Source organism: Falco cherrug, chromosome 2 (genome assembly GCF_023634085.1).
Source record: "Falco cherrug isolate bFalChe1 chromosome 2, bFalChe1.pri, whole genome shotgun sequence".
NCBI lineage: Eukaryota > Metazoa > Chordata > Aves > Falconiformes > Falconidae > Falco > Falco cherrug.
The window spans coordinates 91,267,964-91,290,572 of NC_073698.1; the positions used below are offsets into that span (position 1 = coordinate 91,267,964).

Below are 22,609 nucleotides of genomic sequence, written 5' to 3' on the forward strand. Positions count from 1 at the left end.
ATCAGTAGTTAAAACATTCTAAATCCTTTATTAGAATTGATCAAGTGCAATCAAAGTAGTGTGAGGTTTCTAATGACATCAGAGAATTGGATTAGATGACCTACACAGCCCCTTGCAGTTTTGTGTTTCTGTGCGAATTCTTGTTTGTTCTGTATTTCTGTGCCCATCTAGCTCCAGGTAAATACACTTGAATAAGCATTTGTAGTTGGATTAGAGTTCACTTTTTCAAGCACAGAAGCAAAGTTTCTTAGAGCTGTTTTCAGAAAAACTCGTCTACAGTCTACAGGTGGTGGTGGTGGTGAAAGCCAAGCACCAACCCCTGCCTGCCCCCCGCACCCCCCCCCCCCCCCCCCCAAGAAAAAAAAACCACACACACCAAAAAAAACCAACTACCCAAAAAACCCAACCAAAACCTACCACCAAATAACAAAAACAACAGAAAGAAAACCAAATACTTTGGACAAGGTAAATGGGTCACTTGTTGCTGTAGTATACTGATGAATGCTTTCTGCATTTGCATGGACTCTGAGAAGTATGATCTCTGAAGGTTAAATTGACTTGGAATTAGCGGAAAATAGATGGAGAAGGATTTTTTCCCAAAAAATTATGACCATTGTGAAATGGTCAAGGAAGTGCCGTAGTTTTGTTGTAGTGACGTTCTCCCCAATAACTTCCAGTGTTCTTCGTAATTGGATATTAAGGTTCTTGTCTGGAAGGTATAAAACATGCTTCGCACAATCGGGCTGCTGGAGATGATGATTTGAATTGGAGAAGCATAGTTAGATCTGAATATTGATTTTTAAGTGTGATGAAGAACTTGAGTATCTTTGAATTAAAGTAAAATAAATTCTGAGGAATAAGTATGACAACCATTTTCTTAACAGCCTACTGATTGCTGGTTGGCTAATTCTTAAGAAACAAAACCGTTCCTCAGATTCTAGCATTTCCCATGTCTTGCCTATTGTAATGATTAAACTTGACCTTGAGATTTGTTAAAGTGGTCTGAACATCCTTATTTCACCCTTTTGAAATAATTATGCATATGCATCCTTTAAAGTAGAATCTTCATAGCTGTGCTGTTTCAATCCATAATTTTAAGAATCTTGTATGTTACACACTATAATACAGTACTTAAGAAAGTTGGGAGGCTTTTTTCAACTGTTACAACTTGACAGTAACTTTTCTTTTGTTTCTCTCTGTAGGGAAATTTAAATATTGCAGCAGAAACCTGAACTGAGCTCTGATCCTGAAGTTGAAACAGAATACACAGCAAAGGGAGCATCTGTTCATTTTTTGACAAATTTGTCAAGACTTAAAATAGGATAAAGGAACTAACCCTGTAACTTTCTTGATTAAAAATAACTTTATTTTTCAGTAGTGGAATGCTGCGGAACTTTTTTACAGTTTTAATAATTGCTTTTAAAGTACAGTATTCAACTGAAACATTATAGTATGTTCCTTTAGTTCCTTTTGCATACCAGTCTTGAGAAAAGAAGTCATTGAAGGGAGTCTTATTTATTGAATACTTTTTCTCTAAGCATGATGTTACAGATGGAACTTCAGTTGTTATACCCAGAGGTTTATATGTTGAAAGTTTATTGCTTATGTACTTATAAAAAAGGAAAAAAAAAAGTGCCTGAATTGTTTGGTAATAGCACATTAGCTCAGGATTTTCCAAGTAATGACCTTTTAGGTTGTGCAATAGATTTTACACCTCTGTTCAGTCATTTCCATAAAACAGTATTTTGTATTACTTTAGTTTAATAATATACTTGGGTTTCTGATGTGTATATATATTTGTAAATTGTTAGAATGTTGGGACAACGTCCAGTATTTGATTAAAATGAATGGTAACAGGCAGGTATGTAATGTACTGTAGCAGTAGCTTATAACTGCACCGAAAGCATGCTTGGGTTTGTTAGAGGATTAGTTGATCTGTATTCAAAATTGTTCTGTCTCATTATGCTTTGGTGTATGACATTCTTGACCAAGCCACATGTTCTCTAATCTTTTTCGTCATAAATGATTTGGTGATTTCCTGGATTCTGAAATTGGGGCCTGAAGTATTTAATTACAAGAAAAACAAAAAACGTAAGTTTTTATAAACGTGTCTTCTAACAAAGCTGTTCATAATTGAAACTGCTTTAACTGCAGATAGCTTGTAATTTTGTTCAAAATGCCAGTAATTCTCTGAAGTTTACTGTACTGCAATATTGTTATGCTGTGTGCAAAACACAAATAGCCAGACGTGTTTCATAAGCAGCTATAAATAACATTGTGCTTATTTCCTGTCGATAGCCTTGGCCTTAATACACAATATACAATAGGGTTGTGTGTATGTATTAGATTTGTTTGTTCTTTTTATTGCTGGTAAATCAAAGATGCATAGCAAGTAGTTTTCAGAGATTTTCTTATTTAAGAAAAAAGTTGTTCACCATATCCACGATATGTGCAGGCTAATGTATTTCCATCAGTTCCAAGACAGTGTTAGCCATATAGAATGCAGGCTAGTCTCTGTTATAGTAGATTAGAATTCTAATACTGGGTGGACATGTGTTCTGGGAAAAGGAAATTCGGGTTTTGGGTGGAAGGTCAGGATGTGATTTCTGCATGCTTTTTTGGTAATGTTTTTTGCACAATGCCTTCAGTAGAGACTGTTTGAAAGTGTAGGTATGGCTCAGAACAGCCAAGATAGTGTCATTTAAGACCTGTGCTGCTTAGTGTTCATAAGCGACAAGCTGGCAGGAAGTGTGCCACGCTCATTGATGTTGTGGTTATTAAACAATAACACCAGATTGATTGTTTCTAAACCCCAGGTTTTCAGTTTAAATAACAATCACCAATGATTCAACTAGTTTTTCAATAACCGATATGCATACACAAAACAAGAAACTAAAGGAAAAGGAATTCCCTGGTCACATAGAGGCAGGCAACTTTCTGCAGATAAGAAATTGTTCATTTACACTGTCGGTGATGAATCTGGCAAAATTGTTCTGTATAGATTTCTGGGAGAGGAAAATAAGGAATTGAAACAACAGGTTAAGTGAGGCAAGCCAAAGCAAATGTGGAGTAGCTGCAGTGGAGCAGCCTGCTGGCAGGGGAGTGCTGCATGTACCCTGCAGATGAGGACAGGTTTACTCTCAAGCTGCCAAGCTATTCACACTGCTCCTGAATGTGCTAAAGCACTGTAAAACACATAAGAAAGTGAAACCATATATGATATAGGACAAACTACTGAAGCTATATTGTCTTATTCAACAGGATACTACTGTTTCTGTAAGCTTCCTGCAGTGTTCTTATTAAAGCCTGGAAGAGAACTCGTTGTTGAGCAAATGGGAAAAGTGGATACATGAAGAAACTTCTGACATGGCAGTTTTGCTAACACTGCGTGGAAGTAATGCTGAAGTAGTGAGACTACAGTCAGTTAATGCTGCTTTAACCAGGTTTAAAAGTGTGACTGGCTTCTCTGATCTTGTGCTTTCTTACTTTACCTGTGCATGACTAGCTGTATCTAATTTGGTTTGTACTTTTTAACAGTTTAGCTTTGGTTTTTATTTCTACAACTGTGAGCAACATTATTACAAACAAGGGGTTTTGGGCATGTTTACTGACTTTGATTTTTATTCCCCCCGCCTACCCTTGGTCCCAAGATGAATGTCATATGATGAAACAGTCATTGTTTCAGTTGCTTTAGCTTTTATTTAAGGTGATGTCACTTGCTCAAATCGCATTCTTTACTGATAACTTAACTAATTTGAGTTTCTGTCACGATAAAACTTCCTATATTTTATAAAAATCATACAGAAACTGGGTGGTTTAGGTGCTAAGAGTTATCTACTCTGTGATGTTATCTGGTGTGAGACATTGCTAAGTGGACTTATCTTTGTGAATTAGAGACTTGTGTCTATATACTCACATACAAATCAGCTTATTTATTATTTTAGCACAGAAAGGTTCTATTGTACTGGAATATAACGTTTAGTTGAGAGTAATGTATTGAAGTTACGAATTGAGTTGTGAAGGCACAAGAAAAAGCTAAGTAGAAGAAAGGTCAATTTACTTGAATAACTTGGTGCCTTTCTGCATATTGTGACTGCATTGTAGAAAACACCTGTACAAAGACTTAAGTAATATCCTGATTATTGCATTGTTCTAATGGCAGCATGGACTGATAACAGTTGTTAAAATAACCACTTAATTTAAACACATTTGTAAGCCTCAGAAGGAAAACAGTGTCTCTTGTATTAGTAAAGCCTGTCATTGCATTTGCATTGGAAGGGGAAGTTAAAAATGTGATTGTCTAAGAGCTTTCTAGCTTTCTGTTTTATACTTTGAAAATATAAATGTGAATTGCCTTTCTTTTGGTTGACTTGAAATGGCTGTTAAATGCTCATGTCATTCTCAGTTGTTCACATGTGAAATTGTTTTTTTTAATTATTTGCTATCCAAAATGTAGTGGGTTAAATATGACTAGTCTTCCTTATAAGTGTCTGAAATAATAAGTTGTTGTGGTGTTAGCATTTATATTGCTGATCCATTTAATATCCACATAGATTAGTTAGAATCCTCATCTTTGTGATGATTGAGTTCACAAGGTTAACAAAATTCTGGAGCTAATAAGAAGCAACACATTGCAAGGCTTCTGCAAGCACTGCCTTAACTCTAATAATAATTACTTGCATGTTTAAAATCACCTTACCTGATGAATTTGGATGGTCTCGAGACCTGGACGTAACTATCTCAACTCAGGTAACTGATAGCAAAGGATGGGAGTAAATTCAGCTGATTGCCAGTTGTGTTAACAGTTTAGCTGCTGCCTTCTCTCCCAGGGCCTCAGGGTGAGATGCTGAATTTTCTTTATATGAACTTAGTTGCTTTAAAAACAAAACAAAAATCAAGATTACACTTTTGTGGCATTAAAAAAGGCAGGGTTTTCAAAACTTGCTTGTTACATGCAGGGAAAGTAATTTTCTGCTCTGTCTTGGAAATGGATAGTGAGAGTTGCTTGGAGAAGATGATTAAATATTATAGCAAAGAGAGACTTGTTTTCTCAGTATTCACCTTAGAAGACTGTAAATAGGAGTTCTTTGCTTTGCTTTCCAAAGGGATCTTTTCCCATGCTGTGTAGAAACATGCCTGTTACCTTTCTTTAAGGATCTGAACAGCCATCTACAAAGATCTCTCTCGAAGAAAGACTTCAGACTTGCATTGTAATGAATATTGAAAAAAAAAAACCCAGCAACCTGAAAACAAATAATGGATGTTTCTGCACATAACTCTGGCCCTTGAAAGACTTCATTCTATTACTGCAGGATTTGAAGATGGGAGGTTCTTCAGCCTCCTTAAGAAGGAGAGGGAAGGAAAAAAAAAAAGCCATTTCAAGATCTTTGAAAGCCTACTTGTAACACTTGACTCCTTAATAGACCTTAAGGACAGCGATGGACTTTAAGTGTGTTCTGTTTCAAGCTTGGTGAGCATAAATTTTCCAGTGTTAAGATCACAGAAAACTATTGTCATAACACTTGCCCCTTCCTTCCGTGCCTGATGGTTTTTGTTGTTGGAGGGGTTTGTGAGTAGGTATTTAGCCACGTGGTTTTAATAGCTCTGTGCTGCCTGCCACTTTAGTACAGTTTTCTTCTGTTCACTGTTTATTGCTCTGAATTTTGTCTAGGCAGTCTAAATCTCATGTTGTCTTTTTTAATACTTCACTTTCTGGAAATAATACAGTAGATGGCTTTTATTTTGTGACCAGCTTCTCTTATGTCTTTGAGGGAAGAGACAGGGTGGAAACCGTTGTTGTTTGAGTACACTCTTCATGGAATTAAAAAACCCTCATTGTTTTGTTTTAAGAATAGCAGGAATTTCTCTTTTTCCCCCTGCCCTTGAATGAGGATGTGGAACTAGTGTCTATTTCTAAGGAATATATTAATGTTGACCTTATTTATACTGTAGTTTCACAAGGACCATCTAATGTGTGTATGTGCACATGTATGTACACATGCAACCACAATTATTAGAAACCTTTAAATGTAATTATTACTAAGTGTGGGTAAGAAATGAATTTTTAAACTACTGAAGATGGAATTAAATTCAAATGCATTTTAAGTCTGTAGTCTTTGGAGTCCACGATGGTGCTTCTGACAATGTTATCCCATACCTAAAAGCCTCATTCATAAGTATATATTAAGATGTAGGTATGTTTATATATATGTTTAACATAGTTTATATAAAATCAATGTAAATTTTGTTTCTACAGATAATAAATGTTTTCACAAAATTTTTACTTATAATTCAGTTATTTGTTTCAGTAGTTATTAATGTTTGGTGTCATTTTTAGAGTATGTTACTTGATCTGTGTAGCCATTGAATTTTTTCTTATACAACTGTTGCTTCTATAACTTCATTTATTGCCACTTTTTGAGATTATAGTATTGACCTACATTCTAGATACATTCTGTAAAGGGACAGAATGGGGGGAAGGCATGCACTTGCTTGGCTAACTTTGCCAAAGTTTACATTAATTAACTGTGTATTTTTAAGAATTCCCTTAATACAGTATCATCAGTGTGAGGTGAAGAATAACCATGTTAATTTAACCATGTTAATAGAGTGGTGTGAGAATGCAAATGTACTAGCTTCACCTCAGTGTTTATTTAAAGGAAAAGAGTTAACTTCCCCATTGTTTACTTGAACTTGCCATAACTTGATCTTCACTGTATGTAAATAATTTGGTGTGGTTTGTTTTTTTTTTTTTTAATAGTTCTCCTAATCTGGTTATTATCCTTGAACTAGAGAGTAAAGCAAAAGTCCTTCCTCTGTGGTTAGTCTACTGTGATATAGGGGAGGGAGACAGACACTGTTACTTCCCCCCACCCCCACCCCCGCAGGAAAAAACATTTAAATAATACTTGGGGGGGATATAATAATAATGCTTCCCAACTATTAGACTACAGTCTCAAGAGGTGATGGCTGATTGCATTCTGAAGTGCATGTCAGTTCAGAGAAAAGTTGCTGATTTCCATTGATACCACTTTAAAAACATGTCTTTAGTTTCTGTAAGTAATTCCTTAACAAGTAAAGAGACTTTTTTTTTTTTTCTTTCCCCCAAATGCTGTCATGATGCTTACTCATTCAGCCCTTTCCCCACAAAGGTAAGGTATCCTAATAGTCAACATACATTGTAATGTTAGTTTGAAGCCCTAGCTGAGGGGTAGGCTCTATAGGAACAAAAGATCGGTCCCCATAGTCCTGTTTCTTTGGCTTAGGAACGATGGGAAGCCAAGTCTTGGAGGCACTATGACAGTGCTCCCCCCCGGTTTACAATGAGATTTTTCCACTTTCTGGAAAGGACAGCCTGCTGTACTGTGTTACTATTTTACTTGGGAAAGTCAAGAAATTCCCATAGATTCATTTTTAGTGATAGTTGAAATTTGGTATCTGAGATGGCCATGACATTGGCTTTCTCCTATGCATTGTAACACTGACGTCATGACGTGACTACTTTGAGTTACTCCTTATCGCTTTTACTACCAGCCCCGAGGAGTTCTTACAGAAGCAGTGCTGCCGTTATATACCAAGCTAAATAATTCAGTTGTACTATTTATTCCACCTGAAGCTACACAGCTGGAGCACTGGAAAGCCGAACTTCATATAAAATTGCCATGCTAACAACAGAAATGCCTTCCTTCTCATATCTGGTTGCATCAGTTCTACTTAGTTTTGTTCTGATTGACTTGACAATTGCAGCTAGTTTGTCATAATGCTTAAGTAAAAGCTGCTACTTTTCATTCTGGTAATTTCCCAGGTAAATTTTTCAGGTAATAGACATCAAATGCTCTTATGCAATGAGGAACTGAGGATAATGGAAGCCAGCATTGTTTTATTAAGGGTGTGCGAATATTGGCTTTCTAGTAGCCTGTGACTGGCTAAAAGTGCTCTGTGTATATATGAAGATAAAAGGCTTGCTCTTTTTTTCTCCATTTCCCCTCTCTTCTCTCAGTCTTGGAACTCTTTAGTGGTTTGTGACTTGGTGTCTTAAGTGTTTTTGAAAATAGTGCTGAGGTGGTTCAAGGTTCGGAATTTGCAGTGAAACACTGAACTGGATGGAGGCTGTCTACACCTACGTCCAGCCTGTTTCCATTGTTTTCCTGTTCATAGCTGAACTTCACTTTCCTGGTTTTAGTTGGTTAAAAAACTCTTGAAAAAAATTAGTATTATATCTGTGAGGGTTTGGTTGTATCACAACTAATCTCTTCAAAAGATTTGAATTGGAACTAGTGCAGTTTGTCTTTTCTGATGTTCCATTGCTGCTAGGGCATGTAAATAAGTAACTTAAAAGCAAGTTTTCATAGCTGTGGTTAAAGTGTTCTTAAAAGTAGTAATAAGTCAAGAATTAGGAATTCCTTCTAAATATTTTAACCAATGAGAGGCTTAACACCTTTAATCTTCTCTCAAAGAGTTCACCATCGCTATTTTAAAAATGTGGATTTTTGTAGCCAAGAAGCCAGATGCCCCCTGGAACGACTTCTGGTTTTTTACACTTTTTTTTTTTTTTAACCTCAAAAAACCTCTTTTTCAAAATTATCCGTTGTGCAGAGGGAGAAGTACAAAAACTGTATCAGTTGTGTTACTGGCTGTTTTCTGTCTTCATACCCAAATTAACTACCTGCGGTTAGAACAGGGGATTTTTTTTTTTGTTTCGTGTTTTGGTTGAACCTTTCATTAGTATCGAAGGTGCTTATGCTGTAAAAGATGCTACCTGGACTTTACCTTTTACACGGGCTCACAGAGTTTTTAACCTGCTCTTCCCCTCTGCAGCCCGTGGGGGTGCTCCCCTGCCCGTGCCGTGCCGCAGCAGCCGCCTTGCTGGCCGGCCCGGTGCGGCGCCGTGCAGACCCGCCGCTCCCGCTCGGTTCCGCTGCAGCCAGCGCTCCACCACCAGCTGCTCATTGTGCGACTCCGCTCCTTGCCCGAGCCCCCACAGCAGCCGCTCTGCATTTCGTCTTTTCGTCCGTATTCCTTCCTCGCCCCTGCCCCAGTCGAGCCGGCGCGGGGGTGGCAGCGGCCCCCGCGGTGCGGCCAGGCACACCGCCCCCTTCCTCACGGCCGGGGCCGGGGCGCGGCGCGACGGGAGGCACCTGCGGCACCGCCGCTGCAGCTTCGCGGCCGCCCTAAGGCCGGGCCCCGGGGCAGGGCCAGGGCCGGGCCCGGGCCGCCGCAGGTAACGGGGAGGGTGGCGGGCAGCCATCCGCGCCCCCCGTCCCGCCGCCCGCTCCCAGCGCCCGTGCCCGGAGCGCCATCCCCCTCCCCCAGCGCCGGAACTGGGCGAGCCCCTTCCCCGCCCCTGCGCGCGCCACCGGTGCCTCCCCCCCGCCCGCTGACGACTCCCAGCCCCAGGGGGAGGGGGCCGCCCCCCCCTGCGGACACCCCGCTGCCCCGACCCACCCCCGCCGGCCCCCGCGCCTCCCTCCCCCCCCCCCCCCCCCCCCCCCCGCCCTCCGCTCCCGGCGGAGACTGGCGCAGTCTCGCGACACTTCCCGCAGCGCCGAGCCTCGCCTCGCCGCGCGCCCCCGGCACGAGCAGCGGCGGCAGCGCGCGGCGGGGGGACCCGGCCGCTCGTCGCACCCGCGCCCCGCGCACGCACCGGCCGGCGGGGCGGCCGCACACCCCCGCGGCCCGGCAGCAGGGCCCTCCGGGCGCCGCCTCGGCCGCGCGTCTGCCGAGCCGCTCTGCCCGGCGGCAGCGGGGACCCCGGCCGGCTGGCAGGAGCCGAAGGAGCTGGCAGGAGCTGAGCGCCTGCCCTCGCTCGCCTGGTTTTTGTAATATTTTTTGCGGTACCCAGGAATACATGTGCTGCGGGGAGCCGAGGTGCCGCTAGCAGGGCGCGGAATGCAGCCCGGCTGCAGCGGGTGCTGAGAGCGGCGGCCGCCGGAGGAGGGAGCGGCTCTGTCGGCAGCCCCTGCTTCCCGTGGCGGCGGCGGCTCGGCTGTCTCTCGCCCCCGCCGCCGCGGCCAACCTCCCCAAACTTTCAGCCTGTTCCCGCCGCCAGGCAAAGCCCAGCTCGACATAAATGGGTGAGTTCGAGCTGGCGGCGCCGGGGGGTGCCGGGGGGCGCAGGGGCTCCCGCCCGGCGGGTGGGGTGCGTGGGGCGGCGGCGGGGGGGAGCCGGCCGCCACCCGCCTCCGCTCCTCCGCCTTGTGGCTTTTAACTTCCCTTCCCCTCCCCCGGCCGAGGCAATAATTGTTTTCCCCGTGACAGGCGGAGAGGTCGGGTTGGAGGCGGCGGGGCGAGGGCCGGGCGCCCCTCGGGTCTGCCGATCCCGCGGGGCCGGCAGGGTTACGCGCCCTCCCGCGCACCGGCCCGGCCGGCCTCGCTGCCCTCTCCGCCGGGCACGGCCACCTCCGGGCGGCCTGGGGTGTGGCGGCGCCGAGCCGGGCGGGGGCGATGGCGGGGGACACCCCGGCCCGCAGGTTGCGCTCCCTCGGCCGCGGGGCCGCCGGCGGGCAGAGCTGCTGCCCCGGGGACGTGCCGCCCCGCCAGGAGGGGGCGCCCGCTGCGCGGGGGGCGCGTGGCCGCCGCCGTTGCGCGGGGGGCGTTGCGGCGGGCAGCCGCTGCCCGTGAGGTGGCTCCCGCGGACTTCGGGAGGCGGCGGCGGCCCGGCCCGGAGCGGGCAGCGCCCGCTACCTGTGCGGCGAGGCCGGCGTGGGCCGCGGCGGGACGGGGGATGAATTGTCCCATTGTGCGGGGCCCGGCGGCGGCGGGCGGTGCCAGGCGCGGGCTGGCCCAGTGATGCGCCCGGGGCGTCGCGGCTCCCTCTGCCCGGCGCGGTGCCGGCGGCGAAGGACGGGTTGGAGGGAACAAAAGAAACGGGCTCTTGGCAGGCGGCCCCGGGTGTACGCACCGACCGGCGGCTGAAGGCAGCGGCGATCAGCAGCTCTGAAACCCCGGCGTCGGGCTGTCCCTGTCCCCAGCCCCCGCAGCTGCCCGCGCCGCGCACGGCGGCGGAGGCGCTGGAAGCGCCGTGGGGCTGCGGGGGAACCTGAGCGCAGCATCGCTAAAACGACTGAACACTACGCGTTACGTGGGCAGACATTTTACACAGTTTTACCTGTTGTGATACAGTGATGTTGGGAGTATAGTAGGAAAAGAAATCATCCCTTTGTTCTTTGAGAGGTTAGTTTGCGGGGTGCTGTCAGAGCGATGCGCAGACCGCTGCGCCTCTACGTTACGAGGTGAAGCGCTGGCTTCTCACTATTGACTTTCAGCCAGTCCTCCAGTTCGGGCTGGAGCGCGCTCACCCCCTGCGCAGCTCGTCCAGCTGGATCGATCTGGGTGAACTGCTCCCGCTGACAGTAGGCCAGCATCACCGACTACCGCGTTTAGCTTGGGCGCGCTGTAGAAGACTCTGTTAGGGTCGGTTTGCCCGCTAGCGAACGCAGCTCTCAACTTCTGTCTTCTGCAGCAACAGATAAGGTCGTAAACCTAGTGCTGTAACGAGATGTAGGGTGTACAGCTGCTGAACGGAGCAACATCTGCCTTCAGTAGGGCACGTCACAGGAAATAATTGTGATGTTATCTTTGTGTCCTTACCCTCTCTTAGTGTGTTTATTTCTTACTAGCTTTGTATTGCCATATGGTGAGACTTTTCCGATTTCTGCTTAAACCGTAGTCCAAATATTACCCTTTTTTTAGCTCCACGGTAAAAAAGATTGAGGAAAGTGATAAAGGACTGGTGAAGTAACTTGCATTGATAGAGCTCTAGAAAGGTTTGTTGAATATTGTAACTTAGCAGTGAAGGCCATCTTTTTTCCTTTTACCCACCCTTCCTTCCCGTGGGCTGGCCGCAATTGTTCACATCTGGCTTCTTTAAAGCTCGTTTGGATATTGACTTTCTCGAATCACTGTGATGCAGTCAGACTTTTCTGGGCAAAATGGGAGTGGAAGGAAGGTAGATACGGTTTCGTTGTTGTTCGTATCTTTAAATGGCAAGTGATTCTTGTAGTTTAAAAACAAATGGAAAAATTGTGCAAGGAAGTAAAGATACAAGTAGTTATGAAAACAAAATTTTTCTAGGCGATATCAAGTGAAAGCAGTTTTATTAAAAAACATTTTTTACATTGTTAGCACTTTTGAAAGGTATTTTAAATGCAGAAAAGAACAGGTGAATTCTTTATGTGTACTACATTGCTAAGATTCCTAATGTTTTGTTTTTAAATTACTTGTATACCTTCCATTTTAACCATTTGTATTTTCTGTATGGCACCGCATGTTGTTGTTAGTCCAACCCAGTGCATGTATACGTGTGTATGTTACACTTACATGTATATTAAACTTTAGTGTATGTCTCCAAGCTTTTTTACGGCCTGTACCCCAAACCTTACAAGAAATACAGGTTTATTGATGTTTTATGAGCTCTTCTGTGATATTATAGGTAGAGTACCTTGAAGTGAATTAATTTACACTTGGAATGGGCTCGTCAGGAGAGTTGAGAGAGGTAGTGGTGGTAGTTCTCTAGATGTAAAAGGGAGGTAAGACAAAGACCTTAAAGGTAATTGTGAATACAGTGGGACAAGCTTAATGTTCCTTAAATGTTTGAGAAATGAAGAGGTGGTGTTCTGTGGGGACGTGTGTGTGTGAGTTGTTTGCTTGTTGTTGTTTTTGGGTTTGTTTTGTTTTGTTCTGGGTTTTTTTAAGGCTACTTAGAATTGTGTATGGTTAGACAGCTCCTCAGTCTCATTTGCAAGAGCTTTGCATGCCTGGGCATCAGACTGTCCTGAGGTTGGAGGTCCCGAAAACAAAGTAGGATGAAGGTATGGTAGCTACTTGGGGAAAAACTGGTCTGAAGGGTACTGCTTGGCAAATTTAGAAAATGCAAGAGTACAAGTCTGATTCTAGAGAGTGGTGTTTTTAACTGCCATCATCACAAAACAACTGATGTTGTGTAACTCCTTGTGTCAGTCAAGACACGCCTTCCCACTTCTGCAGTAGATGAAGGAAGACTTTTTTCTTTGCAATCTTTGCTCATCTTCAGAGCACAGACAGTTTAGAGCATGAAATGTGGTATGGGTCCTATATAATGACTGCTGTGAAGCTAAGCAGCTGAAGCCTTCATCATAGTGCTTGTAAATACCAGCACTCAACATCAATATTTTTTCATCTCAAGGCGTTCTTGAAGCTTTTCTGTTGGGAAAAAAGATACATTGCTTTTGTTCATGTGAAATCCCATTGATACCTCTGCTGTCACCATAGGTAGGACTTTGGATCCAGAGGCAGTCTTGCGCCCTTTGAACCGGTTAGATTACTAATACTGACAGACAACCATGGTCTGCGTGGTTTCCCATTAGTGGTTGAGAAAGATGCTTTGCTGTGAAATACTGCAGCTAGTTTGTACACACCAAAGGAGCGTTACACCAAGAAGTAATGTAATCAGAAGACTTGAATCTGTGTAAGAGTCTGATTGTCCTGTATCACTTGCAATCCCTTTTCCTCTTTTCCTCCTTTCTTAATCCTTTTTTCCCCTTTCCAAATTTTCCTTTATCCCCTGCCCTCAACTTCTGCCCCTGCTTTAAATCTCCACACCCCCCCCCCCCCCCGCTTCTCTTTACACGTTTCAGACGTGCCACTTCCTCGTTCTCTCTCCCTCTTATCGAAGCATCAACAGAGGGAGCACTCGGAGCAGTTTCCTGCGTGTGGGGCCAAGCTGGCCTCCGGCGGGCAGAGCTGGCTTGCATCAGAACTTCTGCCCGGCCCCGCAGTGTCACTTCGGAGGGTGCTCGCTGCAACGAGAGCCCTGGGGAGTTTAGCTGTTAAATTCTTCGCGACTCTACGGTCCCGTGTCAAATGAAGCATCTTTGAGGCCTGAGCGCAGCAGAAGTTGTATATATTACAAAGGAAGGCGGTGGGTGTGTTTGTGGTTCTTGACTACTCTGGCAGATTTTAAGTTCCCTCTCCAAAATGGTAGAGATTTTGGAGCCTTTCAGCAAAATACCTGTAAGATGGTTTTAAATAGGAGTAGCATGTGTCATTCTTGTCGTCTGTGAACACAGCTCAACAGTTGCAGCTGAAAAAGGAAAAAAATACAGGAAAAATGATTGGGGTGATTTTCTTCACTTTGATTTTATTAAGTAAGGTTTTAAGCAGCTATAAAGTGGCTTTATATAGGAAACATGTAAAAATCTTCCCCAACCTGCAAAAAGTCTTTACGGTCCTCCTCGTATAGAGTGTTACTCATTTTAATTCTTTTGTTGTTGTTAGGATGGTGAGACAGTTGCACTGGAGCTGTTCAGGATCAGATTTCCAGTGGTTTGGTGACAATATTTGTACAGCCTGTGTATGTCTTCAGGGTCAGAGTTCAAGTGGAGTTTTCATAAGCTGTGATAAAATATTTTCAGTAACCTGTATAAAATTTCATACAAAAAGAGCTGGCGCAGAGATTTTTTCCTAGACAAGAAGAGATAATGCCGTTTCTCGCCTAAAAGGTTGTCAGAGGTGCCTTCTAAATGGATCAAGATAGCAGCCTGAAATCAAGAAATAAAAAAAAATATGAATATGTGTGTATATGTAAAAGGCTATGGAAATAATTTCTGATTTTGCAGTCTTTTGTGTGTGTTGGTATCTCTTCTGCTTGCCCCTTTCAAGTAGCTGCTCTTTTCTCATTTTCTCCATTATAGTTGTTTTTTTTATGTTAACTGTTGCTTTTAGATCAGAAAGCGTGATAAAGAAGAGAATATGTGAAATAGATGGTTCCTTAAAACAGCAGAATTCTGCTCCGTTTTGTGCTAATTGAAGATTCTTACGTAGAAAATTATGGTATAGCTGCTAGAAAAGGTATTTTTTTTCTGCCTATGTTTAAGGAAGCATATTTGATAATTAAAATTACTTTCTTGAGGAGCTGTTGGATTTTGATAGTAAAGCTGAATGCATACATATTTCTGTTTAAACTGCTACTAATGTGATATATACAGTTTATATGTAATGTTATTCAGATTGCTTCTTTTATAATTGCTATTCACTGGATGTTGGAGGAGGGTTTTTTTGAGTCATTCTACCAGCAGCTTATCAGAATTCATATAGCAGAACAGCATTGACCTTGTAGATAATGCATTGACTCCTTTCCCGATTGAAGGGGAAGGGACATGTGTTAGGAGGAGAAAAAGGAGAGCCTGGTAATGTGAAATGAGCAGCTGAAATTTCAGGTCTGAAATGTTAGAGGTCACTGAAGTGCTGAAAGCAGGTTAGCCCTGATGGGATCAAAGGAGAGAAAATAGCCACAGGGGTGGTATCTGTTGTTTTGCTCTGATACGGCTGTTGTAGAGCAAGCTCATAGAAAAGGATGATGGATTTTGTATGGTTCCTATCTGTGTTTGTTGTTGTTTTTTTTTAAATGACAGAATACAAAATCCTGGACCAGGGAGTGGATGTTTTCCCTGGATGCAAAAGCAGGAAGTAGCCATAGGGCGTATTTATGTTCTGTACACTGAGAAATGATGAAAGAATATATTAGGGGGAGGGGAATGAGAGAAGAGGTATTAAGATTCAGTAATTCAGCTAATGTAAAAGTAATTGCTGACAGTCTGCTTCACACAGGGAGGAAACACAATAAAAGCTTTAAGTCTCTAAGTGTGAGAAAATATGCAATACTGCAGTTCAGTAGTCATGGATTCTATTAGCAAATGGAGTTCACACCCCCAACCCCCCACCTCCCACCCCCTTTTTATTATTGATAATAGAGAATCATCAGTAGAAACCAAATCTTGAGAATGCAGTGGTAATGTCCACTTGAAAGCTGTGTGATGAGATGACTGTTGTGGTCTCAGCTATGCTTTGTTCCTAATGCAGCTTTGCCTTGGACAAAGTAACATCCTGGATGATGGGCTGTGGAGGGGGGAAGGACGACACTGTTCTCATTCTTACAGCAGTTTGTATTCCAGTGGGGATGTCACCAAGAATCTGTGCTTCTGTTTTAGGATGAAGAGTTGTCTAGAGTTGTGGATCAGAAATTACGTCTGTGCTGAAACAATTCTCTTTAGCAACAAGGGTAAAGCAGTATAGGAAGCTGAGCAGTTATATGAGGAAAATGTATCCCTAACTTCTAGTTAATCTGTAGTGTCAGTATAAAGTGGTGCCTTTTAACTCTGACTTTGAATTTCATTAGAAGTACTGTACAGAAGGAAAAAGTTCCTCTTTATCTCCTTCTCACTCTTTCATACTGTGCAGCTAATTCACTCTTATGATTGAAACCAGCTCACACCAAAACCAGTGTAAGTCTCTTCATTTATTTGAAGACCAGAGTTAGCACTAGTGTGCAGGTCCCTAGGTAACTAATGCTTTTTCAAAAATGTCAATGGAGATTTGTTGTGTGTGTTGCAAGTCAAGGCCCAACTTGATCCCATGGCAGGGGGGTTGGACTACATGACCTTTAAAGGTCCCTTCCAACCCAAACCAATCAAATAGATCTATCAATATTTAATTAGCTTTCAGTGGTCACACTGCTCATATTTAAAAATTAAGTGTTTTGGGTCCCAAAAGTAATTTGTAGTAAGTGAGTTCATGTGACCTGCCTTAAAAAAAACCCCAACCAAAACCAATAAACCCTCTGCAGCAAAATAGAATCCCCCTGACATGTTCTGTCCTCTGCTTGCGGTTTCCAGGAACCTGTTTGTTGATTTACAAAGCAACACATTGTTGTTGCTTTTTACTGATAATGAGGTCTCAAAACAAACACACACAAAAATCATTTCTGGGTGTTTTCCTGCTTGTTTTGGTTTTGTTTTGTGGGAGGAAGTTCTTGGAGGTCAATGCAACTGGTGGTGCTATTCTGTGCTGTATTGACTACCAGTGTCAACATGACTCTCTTTATACATAGCACTGTCTTTCCACATAGCTAGATTTATAAAGGTTTTAGTAGAAAGTAGCAGAAATATTAGAGTATAAATGTACATGTACAGAACTTTTCATTTTTTGAGCCAAATGTAACATCATTCTTGGAGAACTCTCACCTCAGGTTTAGATCAAGTATGTCCTCTCTGTGGTTGCTGATTCATCTTTACCACTGGCTAGAAACATTTTTAATACTCTGGTAACTTGGCAGAGGGGATTTTTTTTTTTTTTTTCTGTGACAGGCTTATGCAGCATTGCAAATTTGCTATCCTTGTGGCACATATAAAAGTGGCAAGCGGCAAGACCTTGGCCTAATTTTTCAGTGTTTTTCTCATTCCTGCTCTTCTTTCTGTGACGTCTCACCAAGCTCTTACTGAGCTGTTAATGCTTTTCTATTTCCCACTGTAAAAAAGCACACCAGGAATTTCAAAGTGTGTCCAGAAAAAGACGCCTTTGTCTTGGGGTTTCATTATGACAGAATTTTTTTCTGTCAAATTCGGAACATTTATAAAGTCTTTTAGCTTTGGCCTTGTGTTTCCAAATGTAAGGATTAATGACTTGCTTTGGAAGAGTGGTGATGCTTAACGCTATCCCAGCTGAAACCAGGACATTTATAAACAATATATGACTGGTGGATGAAGATTACCTAGCTATTTTTTATTTTTCTTTACGTTTCTGATGAATGTGTCCTTATTGTTATCAACAGCTTTATGAAAAAATATCGTATCAAGACCTTTCACTCCAGGTGAGACCATCTTAATTTCCTGTGATATAGTCTGGGTACTGTATTTCAGCAAGATACAGAGCTACAGTGTTTGCTGAATACAAATATCCAACTTTTCTGCTTAAATTATCAGGTTTAAAAAAAACCCCACATAAACCATCCAGAGCCCCTCAAGCAACTCCTATGAAAAAAAGCCCAAACCCTGGAAGAACCTAGCTTTGTTCCCATCAGCTTTTAAATGACTGGGCAAAGGGAAGGCAAGGAGAAGTGGGTGCAGAGAGGAAAGCCTTCTGGTCAAGGTTAAGCTTGAGAGGCCTTGCCTTGAGTGCATGATCAAGCAGTTTATGACAATGGATATTTCTGAACTCCCGAGAATGGGCACAAGTACTTACAGGCAGGGTATGGCTCTACTAACTGGGAAAATAAAATTGCACTATGTGAATGCTGACCTGGTGGCAAGAAATGCATACTTCATTTGCTGATATAATGGAAATTTAAATTCCAGTTCTAGGTAAGTATAAAAGATATCTGCAAATTTGGGAGCCATCATGATATTAAGGATTTTTTCCTTAATGGCATGTGCCACGCTTTATTCTTCAATTTTAGTTTTTGTTCAAGGAAGCATGAGGTTGGCAACAGTTGATGAGAGCACTGGCTTGGTAGCTTACAAACTTTGCTTGGTTTATACCTGTATTTTTAGATTGCTTGTGGGAAAGAAAAGGTTAATCACTATGCAATCTTGAAATCTGGAGCTGGTCCAGACTTAAATATTTTGATATTGAGGTCAGATGGTTTAAACTGGCTCTAACTAGTAGATTTGAATGTTTTTGATACTTACATGCTTTTGTTGTGTTTTTGTTTAATGAAACAGGTAACATTTAAGTTTGCTCTCATTGTAAGATTCTAAGCCATTTGCTGTATTGAGCTGATCATTTGACTAGTTCAGTCATTAATCTGTCTGATACTAGATTATCTTTTCATCTTGATTTCATTGTTAATTGCTGTATTCTTAATAATGGGAATGTGTTCTTTGTAGCTATTTTTTGTTAGTAACTTTAACAACATAGTTAATTTTTCAGGTGACACAGAACCAAAACTTACTGTGGATTTTGTTTGCTTTCAGCTAGACTATATATTTGACCAGCTTCTCAGTTGCTTCTTTCTTTTTGTAGCAGTCTGAGTCATAGTGACATTGTTGGTCATAGTGAGCCAAGTTTAGTTAACCTGTATAAAACTGTTCCAGCTTTATAGAGGTAGCATGTATCTAACAGAGAGCTTTCTGAGTATAGTTAAAACGGTTTACTTAAGTGCTGTTAAGATGGAAGGTCTTAATACAGCAGAAAAAGTACCTTGTGTGACTTTTTCCTTGATTGAGTGCTGCTGAAGGCTTGAGCTGGGCGTCCTGTGTGATGCAAAGAAGTGTACCTTTGAACAGCCAACTAATTCGTACGAGAACATAATCTTCCTGTTGCAAGAAACAGCCTTTCAACTGGGAGAGAAATCTTACTGCTACTGTTGCTGTCGTCTTTTGTTACAATTGTTTTTAATGTTCATCTCCCTGGACATTCCTCCTCCGTCCAATAGTCTCTTCTAAAATGGGAAAGATCTTTTATGTTCTTTGAAACTTTAAAGTCCCTGGTATCTGCTGATCATTGCATTCATCAAATACCTTCATTTAGCTGTGTTTAAACTAGCTGAAATACACTTGTCAGTTTTACTTGGACCACTGAGGTCAGCTTGCATGGTCTTTGTTCTGTCACCTCATACAGCCTTTCAGAATTGCTTGCTTTGATTTGCATTAAGCACGCTACTTATTCTAAAGACTACATTTTTTTGTGTGTGAAGCACCTATAAATAGGGCTTTTGATTAGCTGACATCTCAATTATCTGGCTGTGGTTCATGGAAGATTGAGATAAGATGCTGTCTAATTCATGATGAACTACAGTCTGACAATTCAAAATTGTGCTGGTTCTGAAGTCATGAGACATCTATTAATATGTATTCCTCCACAATATATTTGATAGTTAGCTCACAGTTGTGCAGAAAACAAGTCTTTGTTCCCGTGTGTTTCTCATTCCTTCACCTCATTCTGTCAGAAAGCAGTTGCTTCTCTTCCTATCACTTCTAGAAGTGCTTGTATGCCTCTTTCCCCTTGTAGGTTGTGTTTTGTTGTTGTTGGTTTTATTTATTAATAGGTCTAGCTCACTTTCTCAGGAAAAGATGCTCTTCACCTGTTTTTTGTTTTGTTTTGTTTTGTTTTTGTCCAGATACCTGATGCTCTGTCATCTCTTCTTTTCATACACGCTTCCTTCAAATTCATCTTCTCTTTCATCTGTGTTTCAAGTGCACTATTTCTCTTTTTAGGAAACTTTCCTATATACTTCACTTACAATCTCAAAACTCCCTATATTAAGATGTAAAGATATACAGAATTCTGAAGACAATGTGGTGTAGAATACAGCGAAATTGTGGGTGGTCCTCCACAAATTTTGCTTCAGAATTATGGAAACAAACCTTCAGCTGGTTTCCCATGAATACCATGTCGGGAAGGAGAAGGATGGCTGGCTTCTAGAGACTATTGGTTTAGTTTACTGAGTGTTTTCAGAATCTGAATTGGTACACTGGAAGGTAAATGCTGAGGTGTGTGTTGTTGCACATTGTGTTTTGCCAGCCACCTTTTCGGTACTTCTTGATGGAAGAATGGAGCTTTTGGTGTGTGGAGAAAAACAGGTTGTGGGAGTTGGCAAAGCCAAATGCTGACATTACGATTTTTTTAAATATGGAGAACTTAAATGCAGGATGTTGCTATTTTAAGTAGAATTTCAGTTCCTGTCTGTTCAAGTCTGTCAGTGTCTCTCTCAAGAAGCAAAACCAAGGAGCTGATGCAAATGCAGCCTTACAAGGCAGAGATACTAAATGCAAGAAATGCTCTTTGTCTCTCTAGACCCTCTGAAATACAGGGTTAGTTTCAGCTTCTAATTTCTGTAGCTCTGAGAGCTTGCATCATTGGAAACCAGGGAAGGTCATTAGAAGATTTTTCAAATGGATGGAGCCCAGGAACCTTTTTCTTAGATGAGGAAGAAGTAGAGCTTTCTGTTTAGCCTTGGAAGAAGTGGTCAAGGGAGATAAGATTCAATGATAGCATTATCTGGCCTGTCTAGTTCTCTTGTTTGTATGGTTTTAACCTGTATGCTGCATCCTGTCACAGAAAAATACTGTGACAACTTCTGAGGAGGTTTTACTTGTCTTGAGTAGAATCTGTCTTACTGTCTCTTCCATGTCCATGTGTTCTGTTCCAGACAGTACCAGTGTGGGTAGCGGAGTGGATGGGAGATGAATATGGTCAGAAGAACAACTACTTACAAAACAATAGGGTTCATTGACTCTTGTTTTTTTCACTTGGGTTCCACAGAGCTCCATCCTGCTGTTTCCTCCCCTTTCTGTCCGCATCCTCAGTGCAGCAATGGGTTCCTCTGTCTAAATGCTGACTTTTGTTTGTGCTTTTGCTCCATACGCAGCTCTGCTGAGCATTCACATTCAACCAGCACACAGTGGCTCAAATTCCCGATTGGAGCAATGCTGTCACCAGGGCACAAGCTGTTCTTGCTCACAATGGAAGTTGGTAACAAGCTTTCAGATGTACTTGTTTGGTTTGCATCAGTTTTTGCCTTCAGGATTGTTCTTCAAAGGAGGAGCTCTGTGACATCTCTTAGAAGTGAGAGTGAGTGATTCTTCAGGTGGAGGAGACCTCCTGAGTTCTTTAACCTGCTGCCAGAGCCATGTCTTCTACTTGCAGCATAACTCTGGTTTCTGAAAGGCTTTGCCTTGTTCAAAACCCAGAAAATTTCTCTAAGAGAAAATGAAAATAAAAAATGTTAATGGAAGTGCCTTCTTGCCCAGGCCTAATTGACACATGGGATTTTGAAAAGCACCATGAAAGCAAAACAGAGAAGCTAATGGCTGTGGTGTAGAAACATTTTTGTTTGTAAGAGCAAAAAAAAAAAGAGTATGTTAGTTTGTGAATTCCATTCATGGTGACATCCAGAAGTTGTTACCTGCAGAAACTGATTTTAGCTGAGAAAACAGAGGCAGTAAAGATACCATCGAAAACTTTTTTCTCCAGAACTGCATCCTGAATTCTAAAACTGAAATTTGAAAATTTTTTAATGCACAGAGTCAACACATGTTATCTGATATGATCGTTAAGTTTATTCGCCCAAGGGTTGTCTGAAATCTGTGAATCCTTATATGCAGTAATTTCTGTTTCTAAAACAGCATCATTTTTTTTCTCAGCATTATTGCTTTTACCACAGTTTGAAGGAGAATAAAAGAACCTGATGTAAAAAGACAAGTTGCTAAGGATTATGAGCAGCAGTCTTATGAGCCTTCATTATTAATCAAGGAAAAAATATGATACTGGTGGGTGGTAAAGGTGTTATTTTAATCAAATGTGTTCTTCCTCCGAACACTCCTACCCTACCTTCCATTGTTGCTCACACAATTGAGCAAGTTAGGGTTTTGTTTAACACCTTAGGTGGTTTTGGGCTGTTTTTCGGTATGATCTAAAGGTTAGTGGAGATGGTTTAATGCTGGCATATAAATCTTGAAATGGACAATAGTGGTGAAATGTAAATTAACCTATGGTCTGAGCTCTTGTACTACGAGCTGTAAGCCCCAGCACACACACAGAGCTTTTATAGCTCCTGTAATGCCTGGCAATCTGTTGTATGTAGAAGCATTATAGTAAGTGTCCTTCCATTTGGCTTATAAATTATGGAACTGCTGAGGAGTTCCATGCTGGGCCTGACCTTCCTCTGAATGCAAAGTTTTTGAGATTGAAATGCTTGGGTTTATGTAAAAGAGGGTTAGAAGAAAAAGAGAAAAAACCTCATTATTTCTCTTCTAAGTCAAATCCTGGTCCTCACTGTTGTACAACACATCTCGGTGAGGTTTTATAATGTATCAGTTAAATCATGGCACTGGTTTGTTGTTTTAAAGTTTGACAG

The 22,609-nt window shown here is 42.2% G+C and overlaps 2 protein-coding genes across 6 annotated transcripts in view; both read left to right on the top strand.

Annotated features, from left to right (window-relative positions):
• The window catches only part of BCLAF3 (BCLAF1 and THRAP3 family member 3), a 35,806-nt gene extending 29,529 nt beyond the window's left edge, over positions 1 to 6,277 (top strand). For 2 of the 3 annotated variants that reach the window (XM_055701979.1, XM_055701978.1), the window contains one exon: positions 1,203 to 6,277. In XM_055701979.1, coding sequence (XP_055557954.1) covers positions 1,203 to 1,232 — 30 coding nt within the window. In that variant the 3' untranslated portion in view covers positions 1,233 to 6,277. The remainder of the gene's footprint in view (positions 1 to 1,202) is intronic. The other variant, XR_008730883.1, reaches the window with a different exon arrangement.
• Positions 6,278 to 9,546: 3,269 nt separating this feature from the next.
• Positions 9,547 to 22,609, top strand: part of SH3KBP1 (SH3 domain containing kinase binding protein 1) — a 231,559-nt gene continuing 218,496 nt past the window's right edge. For 2 of the 3 annotated variants that reach the window (XM_055701190.1, XM_055701191.1), the window contains exon 1: positions 9,547 to 10,073. In XM_055701190.1, the coding sequence (XP_055557165.1) occupies positions 10,070 to 10,073 (4 nt within the window). In that variant the 5' untranslated portion in view covers positions 9,547 to 10,069. Of the gene's footprint in view, positions 10,074 to 13,698; positions 13,898 to 22,609 lie in introns of those variants that run through there. The other variant, XM_027810860.2, reaches the window with a different exon arrangement.